Below are 10230 nucleotides of genomic sequence, written 5' to 3'. Positions count from 1 at the left end.
TCACTGCACCCTCCTGGCAGGGGGTTGCAGAGGGCCAGGAGGTCTCCCCTCAGCCCCCTCTTCTCCAGACTGAACCCCCCCAGTTCCCCCAGCCGCTCCCCATCAGACCTGTGCTCCAGACCCTGCCCCAGCTCCGTTGCCCTTCTCTGGACACGCTCGAGTCATTCAATGGCCTTTTTGGGGTGAGGGGCCCAAAACTGAACCCACTCATCGAGGGGCGGCCTCACCAGTGCCGAGCCCAGGGCTCAGATCCCTTCCCTGTCCCTGCTGGCCACGCTGGTGCTGACACAAGCCAGGATGCCATTGGCCTCCTTGGCCCCCTGGGCACACTGCTGGCTCATTATCAATCCCCCCCAGGTCCCTCTCTGACTGGCAGCTCTCCAGCCACTCCTCCCCAGGCCTGTAGCCCTGCTGGGGGTTGTTGTGGCCCAAGGGCAGCCCCCGGCATTTGCCCTTAGTGAAACTCCCCCAGTTGGCCTCAGCCCATCGCTCCAGGATGGGGTGAATTTGGCCTGTTTTGGGGTTGAGAGCTTAAGAGCTGCCCGCTGCCACCACAGACCACCAGGCTGCACCCACAAAGCGTCTATGCCGCCACGCACTCCCCACAACGTCCCAACCCCGGGATGATCCCACAAGAACCAGACTCCGCCAGACCCACGGCACCAGGTCAGATCCAAGATCCAGGGCGGGGGGGCTCAGACCTGCCCAGGAGCAGCTCAGACATCACCTTGGGAGGGCGTAAGATCACACCGAGGGTGTGGACACCCTGAGCCAGAAGCATTTAAGTTCCTTTTTTTTTTTTTTTTCCTTCTGGGAATTTATTGAGCCGATTCTGAACCAGCATCGAGTCCCTGTATCTGCAGCATCTTGCTGCACAGACGCCACCAGCATAACCAACCCCTGCATCAAGAACCACCCTTGGCTTTGAACCCGCCGTTTACCCATTTCACTCCATGTCTCCCAGGCACCCTCTGCAAAAACATTTCCAGTTCTGCCTCCAAACTGGGGCAACTGGAAGTGCCTGGGCTACACAACATGTGGGCACAGCCTAGATCCACTTGGGCCAGGATAGGATAGACTAGAAATTACACACAATAAAAAAGATCCACCCCCCCCAAAAGCTGGCGGAACATGCTGGGAAATGGGTTCTTTTTTCCATTGCTTTCACTAAAAATGCCACGTGAAGGGAAGACAGTATTTTCCCTGAAAGCACTTGTACAAAACCTCAGTGTCTGTAGTTCTGGGTTTGTCTGCATCACGGCAGCACCCGCAGCCCACGAGGCACCCATCGATGGCACGGGATGAGAGCCTTCATCTGAAAGGGGCGAGTGGAAAGAGAGACAATGCAGAGAAATTTAACAAGAAATAATCTTTTTATCAACGTTAATCATGAAATGCCAGACCTCTCAAGTTGCAAACAGAATGGGAGAGGACACTTCAGACAGCAACTCATAAAATATAATTAAAAGGGAAAGGGCAGTAAAGCCTCACATGCTGCATCCCAGCCTTGTTTTTTAGCATTTTGAGAACATAGGGGCTCTCAAAACGAAACATTTTTTATTCTCAGATGTGTTTGTCACCGCTACTCCTGACAAGGTGATACACAGCAGGGCCAGCTTTACATTTGCAGATTAAACGTGACCTAAAGCTTTTAAAAAATAAACAAACGTGTTGGAAATTCTCTCAAAAGAAAACCTATCTTGCCAGAGATCTGGCTTTTCTCCCTCTGCCCGCACAAACCCGAGAGTTTATGCAGTTGCTTGTACTTCCCAATGTATGAAAATTATTTCTCAAGGCAAGTGCAGGGATTCTCAGCCCAGACTTCTTATTAAATAACATTCTCTACAAAAAAAACCTCTTAACTCTCCCTTGCTACATGAGAATGGAGACAGTTTCCCAGGGGAACTGAGAGAATCTCACGATTCCTGTGCATCTTCCTGAGCAAAGACTTGGGCAAGGAATGATGAGTTTCTACAACCCTTCTGCCTGTTTCTCACCTCGACTTGCCAAGAACCCCAGCAGACACTAAAGATTTTTTACCCCATTGCTGTCAGGTTTGCTCTGTTCTCCCTTAGCCTAAACTTTGGGCTGGAATAACCGTTTCTCTCGCTGTGCTGACACTGTACCTGCTGCTGCTCTTTTCATTTTTCCTTCCTTTTTAAATTTAAGCAGCACATTCCTCATGTGGGTTATTTAGGTGCGGTGACAAGGGGGACAAGGCTGCATCCTAACAAAAGACGACCCAAAACCCACCCAAAATAAAATGCACTGTCCCCTAAAAGTGGGCCCACGGGAGGGACATCGTACAAGTCTTCTTGAAAACGGGGTGCTTTGCTCCTTGGATAGAGAAGGAACAGCAACGCCCCGAGTCACCTCTGTGCATTAATGTTTTACATCCCGTAGCACTGGGCATAAATCTTTAATTAGTTTTTTTACCTTTTAGTGTTATTTTTCCACGGAGACTGGAAACACACTGTTTCAAAACAGCTTCAGAAATAACTATTTTTTGAAGTTTCCAACAGCGCCACGTGGAGGGAACGATTACTCCCGCACATAAATTATTTGTTTAATCATTCTGGGCTAAACTCAGTGAAGGCAAAATTCCTACTGGCATCAGTGGCAGGGGATGGAGGATTTGTATTAGAAACAAAACCAACAAAACTTGTTTGTTTTTTTTTTTTAAGATGGAACTCTGCATTAACACCTCTGTGCTTTTTAATACCCGAAGCAGAGAACACCTCACTGAGCTGGCGGGGTGAGACACTGTAAGATGTTACCTTTCTCTCCACGTGTGCACCGAGTTTTGGGATGTTGGGAGAAATCCACCTGCTTGGTGGCCAGAGAAAAACAGACACAAAACTTCCCACCAAATCACAGGTAAAGTGTCACCTCCCGGTTCTGCCGCTCATTTCTTGGGACCTGAGTGGTTTCAGTGGGGTCAGACTTTGGCTTTTCCCTGCACATCTGAACTTTTGCTGTAAAAACAGGAGCAGGGACTGCGCCTGGCAGCTGTTGGCTCTCACCGTGGAGCTGACCTGATGCTTCTCACGTGGGAGGCACCTTGTTTTATCACTGACCCTCTCCAACTTTTTTGCTTAATTTTGTTGTTTTAAGATTCACTTGGCATTTTCAGGACAGCGCCATCACTTTGGACAGCCACGCTGCCTGTGAGGCTTTCTGCCTTGTAACTGTCTCTGCTGACCACGCCACACAGCCTGGCAAACTTGATGAGGGTGCACTCAGTTGCCCTGTCATTCTGAGAAGGAGATAATGATAAAAAGAGTTTTCTCCTGTATTTGGGATGGGCAGGGATCCCTGGGGCCAAGCGTATTCCCCCAGGGCCCTTCAGAAGCCACCCAACTCCATGGCAGCACCAGCTGGTTCTTGCTCTGCTGCTGCTCCTCCTGGAAGGCTGAGGACAACGACCTCACCCTCAAAGCAGGTAACACGACTTTGAAAATCTTTGCATTCAACTGGAATAAGCAAAAAAAGACTGAATATCACCAAACTGTGGAGAGGAGGGGTCTACAAACGCTGTTCCTGCAGGAGTCCCCTCCTGGCTGCTCATCTTGTCCCTGCAGCTGAAGCCACCTCTTCACCTTGTCACATTACCTGTACTTTGCACATCCACTAATAACAGATCCACGCTCTTTCCCAGAATCTTAACAAATTAAACAGATATTTGAAGCAACTGGTGCTGGTCGTTATTTCGATATGACAGGGCTTTCACTGCCACCACTGCTGTCCTATGTCTGTAACTAACTGCTAAACTTTTTTTTTTTTTTTTTTACATCAAACCCAGCCATTCACCTTAACCTACAGTCTCAGAAGCTGCATTTTGTGCTTCCAGCTCTGCGGGCAATCCTGTTCCCATCATGACATTTTCCCAGTTTTCTCACACCTGAAAAAACTTCCAGCACTTTTCTGTGTTGATACAGATAGTCCCTAGCACGTGCCGTTCAGTGCGCCAGAAGGTTTTTTTAATAAGGTTTATGGTACCGTCAGTGCTGCTCTATACAACTCCTTCTCTTAGATACACATCATCTAGCTGCTAATTAAAATCAGGCCCTAATCAATGACTATGAAGCTGGCACCAACCAGACTGCCTTCCAGTTTGAACTCAATTCAGTTTACTAATGGCTATCAGCCACCACCTCTGGATGGAGAAGGGGTTTGGTTTTTTGGGTTGGTTTTTTTTTTTTTTTTCTGATAACCAAATGGAAAAATCTATCCCGGGAAACCTTCTGGCAGAGCGACTACAGGTATATGTTATGAGTTTGCAGGTGATTAGCGAGTCTCGTTATTTCCAGGAAGCTTTTTACACACAGCATACACTTGTAGCGCTTGTTCCCCGTGTGAGACTTCTGGTGGCGAATCACATCTGTGTAGCGACCAAAGTTTTTGCCGCATTCCGTGCAGATGTATGATGTTACGTGACTCTTTACGCCGTGATTTTGCTGATGTTTCCAAAATCTATTTTTCAGCTTAAAAGTCTTCTGACATTCCGTGCACAGATAGAGTCTTTCTCCTGCGTGGCTTTGCTGATACAAAAGGATCTCTTTGAATTCATCAGGTTCTCCTTCCTCATGAGAGCTGTTACCTTTTCTGTTTCCCATGGGATTTGCCTGACTTGTTGCTGAATTCAGGTGACTCTTAGATGTCACCCCCTTGTCCAAAATTTGCCCGTTCAGGTCTCGGGATCCTCCTGAGAAAGATCCCCATGGTTCTGTATTTTCTGCACTCCATGTGTGAGTCTGCAGCTCAGATCCGATGACAGCACCACCACAGCCTGGAACAGAAAGATTCCAAACGTTCCTTTTATCTGATGCGATATAACACAGATCTCCTAAGAACAACAATTCCCCATTCACCGTGGCTACATCCGTACAAGGGAAACGAGTTTGGGGTAAAAAAGAAGGGATGCACTAAAACCCCCCTCCCTGCAATCCCACAAAGCCCGTGCAGTTTCAACGTGTTGCCAGCTGAATTTCTGACAAGTTTTGGGCCACCACACACCTGTGTTAAGACTTGCAGGAATCTCCCTTTCCTCCTTGACATGCAGGGCTCCTGGATACCGGATACTGCTCTTGGGAACAGGACAGTCTGCACAAGGAACAGAACGTGGAAATAAGGGGTTATCATTTTCCTCCGATTTTTTCCCCATTATCACAAAGATATTTCCTAACCTACTTTAATCTTGTTGATGCAGACAAAGGATACGTTGCACAAAGACAGCTTGGTGTCAGCCTGTCCACTGCACCTCTCCAAGCCCTGTAGTTCATATTTATGCCCTTGCTTTGTAACACAGCTCATTTTTGTTAATTTACACGAAAAACACTGCCTTTTGCTTTCTCAAAGAACAACATTTTTCTAGCTGTTCCTATTAGAAAAGACTCTGTGATGCTCTTTTCTAACAAATACCTGCATAACCCACTGTCTCTTTTACTCCAGGGAAAGGTCCAGCAAAGTGGTAACAGCACATGCAGCTGCTCTGGCATCTAGGAAGGATGGCTGGGAAGCAGGCGAGAAATGTTTGTTTTCCGATTTTTAAAATATTCCAGTAATTACATCCAAAAGCTTGAAAATGCTCAGAGGTGGAAGGTCTCGAACTGATTATAGCCATAAAAGCCTAACTCAGCTGCCTGGTGCTGCGTGTTCTGATTCAGCCCTAACTGCCTTTCTGATACACAAACTTATTTTCCCCCAGCTAATCCCTCCTCATGCAACGCACAGCACAAACTTTTTTAACAGATCAGAGCTGTACAAAAAATAGAGGCAGCTGTCTGCAGACTCTAGCTTTTCTACTGTGAAAAACAGAAGGTAAGTATTTTTTTAAAAAAGTGGAATTAGATTGTCTCATTGTCTCATTATTTCATGCAATTTCAAACTGGAGGGTGCAGAAGTAGCAACAGAATGAGGTTAGGCTACATCAGCGTTTCTTAAACAGAACTGAAGAGCGTCACAAAGCACAAACTGGAGTAGGTGACAACCGAGGCTCCTGGAATTTGCAGCATTTCTGCTCCTCCAGTCCAGATCACAAGCAAAAGTCCTTTTAGCCCCTGTTAATCCAAGGAATCACCTGAAAGCCGAGAAGCCAGTGAGGGCTCACAGCTGCAAACCTGAAAAAAACCTGACTTCAAACAAAGGTACAGTTGGGCACTTAAAACTAAGCAATAAGACTTCTTCATTTTCTAGGGTATCATTCGTGTTATTTAACTACTTTTGCACCAGAAAAGTTCAGTACTCTTGAGCGAATCACAAAACCCAACCTACACCAGGATCTGGGGATGATGAAAAAACTCACAACAACTATAATTAACAAGTCCACGGGATGCACGACACCGTATGTCGCTGCAGCTCCTCAGCTCGTGTCTCTAAACCTTTTCCCGACTTGTTTTAGCTGCACGTGTGTTACCAGGGACACCCTCCGAGATCCTAAAGCCCTCTGCCAGGGGAGAGACCCTTTCCCACTCCATTCTTCTTGCAGACGAGGGATCACCCACAGGCACAGACCGAGCACCTGACACCGGGGAGGCAGCAGCTCTGACTGTCCTTCAGTCTTTAAAGAAAATCTTGTGGAGCTCACCTCCTCTCACAGAGATTCACACGTGTCTAAAGATTAAATCACTACAAACAAAGGGATTTGAGGAGTGACTGTTAAGACAAGAGCCTGGCCAGAAACAGCACAGATCCATTAGCCTTCAGACAGAAAAGGAAAACTAACCTTTACTCAACGTGGTTAAAGATTCATAATTCTCCTTTATCAGTTTCTTGTAAAATTCTTCCTGCCAATCTTCCACGTCCTTCCCCGCACGTGCTGCAGCGTTATCAAACGTCCCAGGGACCTAAAACAAAATGTTCAGTAGTCAGTGCTGTTGGCGAGTTGTACACCCCCGAAAAGCCTCTTTTTCAAACTGTACTAAACAAGCAGCCAACTGTTTATAGCAACGCCCACTGTGTGAGAATCTTCCACTATTATTTCTGCAGAAATAACAGTAGCTCAGAATGGGTAAAATTACTTGAAAATAACGTGACTCGAGTGAAACAATGACTTCCTATAAGGACTGGGTGAAAAAGTAATCTTAAAAAAAAATAATAAAATCTGTATTGATAGGCAGCCCCATCAGGGAATTTGGCTCTTCCTCTCACCGAAAACCAGAAAATACTCCAGAATGTATTTTAAACAAGCCCCGAGGCAGTGCCACAGCCTGCCAGATCTGGCTGTGAGAATTCTTCCCTAATAAAAGTTAACACAAACGAATAATTAAGCCCTGGGAATACCAAGAGATGAGGACTGCATTATTTTGCAATGTAGACGTAGGTACTGTGTACATACTCTGTACTTTGTATCTACAGAGTAACGTGTTTATACGTGCTTGCCTTTGAGTATGTTCTAATTTTCCCTTTCAATCTAACGCACAGCTCACTGGTTTAGACGCTTTGCAGCTTGCCTCATGTACAAACTCAATTGTACAAATCCGCTGCCAAGAGAAATAATTAGGTTTTGTGAATTTGTCACTCGACGGGAGAGCGATCCAAATTACACAGGGGAGAAGGCTGAGCAGAAGTTAAGCCTTTGTCTCACCAAACACCCACACCGTGGGCACTCCGCCACTGACAAATCATCTCAGTGACTCCAAAGGAAAATTTTTCCAAGCATGAGAACTGTCATGTACAAATAGAGGTCTGCAGGGAGCAAATCCACTTCGCAGCGCAAAGTGGGGCTACATTTCTAACAAATGGCAGATTTTTTTTCTCCCTAACGTTTAGGGAGAAAATTGGAATTTGGGCACGAATTACATACACAATGCCTTTGATTTCCCCAGTCACCGCCCTCCCAGTGCCACCTCCACACTCTGCAATATCAGGGAGAAAAATGAAAGCCGCTGCTTTCGATGGCAACATTTTACTGCTGCACAGCATGTGTAAGGGATTGCAGCTTCCTTGAACTGCAAATCTTCCTTTAAGGGAAATACAAGGGCAAACATCTTAATTACCCTTAAGTGCTCAGGATTCCGGAGTCGTTTTCGCATTTTATTACTCATCCTACCACAGAAACTTTGAGGTGTGCCAACGAGCCAGTTTCCATCTTCGCCCAAAATGAATTTTTTGGGAACAGCTTCTTTCAGCAGGCGTCTGTTTTTATAAATTTTGAAGGGGTCAATTACAAAAGAACTGTCCTCAAAATGATTCGAACACAGTCGCTGATACTTGGAGGGTGTCCCGATGTCCCGGCCCATGTTGTGAATCCACTGCTTTAGGAGAGGTTTATTTCGTAAAGGAAAGCCATAGAAAGAAACGGTACTGTTCTTGTACACCCCGCTGGTGGCATTCTGACAGTTCAACGCCGAGCAGTAAACCATCATAAAACCAGAAACAGGGACAAATCCAAAAAAAATAACGTGCCAGGAGGAAGGTTGAAAGAGTTTCTAATCAACTTCAGTAGTAAATAGGCCAAAACTTCTCAAGGAAATCCCATGGTTTTGAAAGACAGAAAAAGCTGAGGTCACGGAGCAACACGGCCCTGAACTTCACTGCCAGAGACATGGAGCTCACCGCAGGCGAGTCTTCGGCACACGTGGAGGAGAAGCCGGGTCCCCTTTCACAGAAAAACAGCTTCACTGTGTCACAGCACCAGCCAGCCTGCCATCAGGAAGACAAAAACCTTTAAGCTCAGTTTAATGGACCATTAACGGACAGATTTACATTTAAAGTAACTTGTGGTAGGTGCACAGACATACCCGCTTCAAAAATTTGCGTATCCATGAGGAATCCTCCCAGGCTCCACAGCAAAGCTTATCACGGAGTCATTCAGAAGGCAGCAACTAAAGCACTATAACCAAACAGCTTCTAAAAAACTGAAGATTTGGGTTTGTACGCGGGGTCTGAACGAGGATTTCCCCACTGTATTGGCTGCGTGCTGGAGGAGGCCGGTCTCAAGGATGCCAGTTGGAGAGATCTTTGGACAGGCGTGTTGGGAAGAGGAGAAAAAAACCACAAAGAGGCACCGTTAGGAAAGGATGATGATAGAAATTATCGGGGCGCGCACCCACAAAAAGAACCCCGAAGGGCTCTGCAGAGCACCCCGGGGAACGCTGCTCCAAACCAACCCACCCTCACCCCCACCCTGCGCTTCTAGGCACACGCGTGGTGCCCAACACCCACCCCGGTATGGGACGAAGGGAGAAATGGGGCAGCTCTGCCCCAGGGACCCACTCCCCACCCGCTGCCCTGCACCGGCGGGGCTGGCCGAGGGTGGTTGTTTCCCTCCGGGCCCACACCCGAGCTCTGTGAAGCTGACACCGGAGGCAAACAGGGCACCTCTCGCTTCTTCCCGAGGCACCGAGAGCCCCGCGCATCCCGGGAGCGGCCGCGCCGCGGGGCAAGGGGAGAAGCGCCGGTACGCGCTCCCCTCCCCGTGTGCGGGCTCGGCCCGGCCCGTGGCCGCGAAGAAACGCACCGGGGGCAGCGTGTGGGTAGCAGGGGGAGGCGGGACACGGCCCAGGGCCCCGGTGGTCTGCAAAGCCCGTTCCGGGGCCGGGGACACCGTGTGGGGACAGGACACGCCCCCCCCCCCGCCCTGACCCCGCGGCAGGCGCAGCCCCCCGAGACGGCCGTTCCTCCCCTCCCCGCCTCACTCCACCGGGCTCCCCTCAGCGGCCCCGCGGGGGGAACGCTCCGGCCCCCCCCGGTCAGTGCTCGCCCCCCCCCAGCCCGGAGCTCACGCCGCTCACCACGCGCGCCGCGCCGCCATCTTCCCCTGCACCGCCCCGCTCCGCCCCTCGCTGGGGAAGCAGCCAATCGGATGGCGTGCCGGCCATCACGCGCCGCGAGCCCGGGCCGGTTCCCTTCGCTATTGGCCGGCCGCAGTTTAGCCCCCGCCTCCCCCCCCGGCGCGCGCGCTGCCCCACCACGGCCAATCGCCACGCGGCGCGGCCTCCGGGGGGAGGGTTGGGCAGAAGCGTTCATTCCCATTGGCCAGCGTAGGTAGAAACAAGGCGCTGATTGGGCGAGACAGACGTGACCTCACCAGGAAGAGCGAGAGAGGAGTGGTTGCCATAGCAACGGCGGCGCGGCGCCGGCCGGAGCAGGACCGGGCCCGGGCCGGGGAAGCGCCGGTGAAGGCCCGGGGCGACTCCCGGGGAGCGGCGACACCCCGCGTCCTGCCGCCCGCAGGGGGAGGAGGGGCCGCCGGCCCGGGCACGGGGGCGCGTTTGGGGATCCCCCGGG

The 10230-nt window shown here is 49.7% G+C and overlaps 1 protein-coding gene across 1 annotated transcript; it reads right to left on the bottom strand.

Annotated features, from left to right (window-relative positions):
- Nucleotides 1-1402: 1402 nt before the first annotated feature.
- On the bottom strand, nt 1403-9780 carry LOC141958227 (uncharacterized). Its single transcript, XM_074901010.1, has 6 exons — nt 9735-9780; nt 8742-8959; nt 7998-8643; nt 6725-6845; nt 5017-5103; nt 1403-4789 (listed from the first exon to the last, which is right to left on the bottom strand). Exons 3-6 carry the CDS (start codon nt 8364-8366, stop codon nt 4257-4259), a joined length of 1110 nt encoding a protein of 369 aa, XP_074757111.1. The 5' UTR covers nt 8367-8643; nt 8742-8959; nt 9735-9780; the 3' UTR covers nt 1403-4256.
- Nucleotides 9781-10230: the final 450 nt, after the last annotated feature.

The sequence above is a fragment of the Athene noctua genome, chromosome 2 (assembly GCF_965140245.1).
Source record: "Athene noctua chromosome 2, bAthNoc1.hap1.1, whole genome shotgun sequence".
Classification (NCBI taxonomy): domain Eukaryota; kingdom Metazoa; phylum Chordata; class Aves; order Strigiformes; family Strigidae; genus Athene; species Athene noctua.
This window is presented reverse-complemented; position numbering and strand designations above follow the sequence as displayed.

Bases quoted from the DNA above. Each gene is read 5' to 3' on its own strand.
- LOC141958227 (XM_074901010.1), bottom strand. From the start codon at position 8,366: ATGATGGTTTACTGCTCGGCGTTGAACTGTCAGAATGCCACCAGCGGG. The intron at 5,104-6,724 runs GTTAGTTTTCCT...TTCCTTGTGCAG, and splicing joins TTTAACCACGTTGAGTAAAG to ACTGTCCTGTTCCCAAGAGC. The intron at 4,790-5,016 runs GTGTGTGGTGGC...TTTCTGTTCCAG, and splicing joins TCCTGCAAGTCTTAACACAG to GCTGTGGTGGTGCTGTCATC.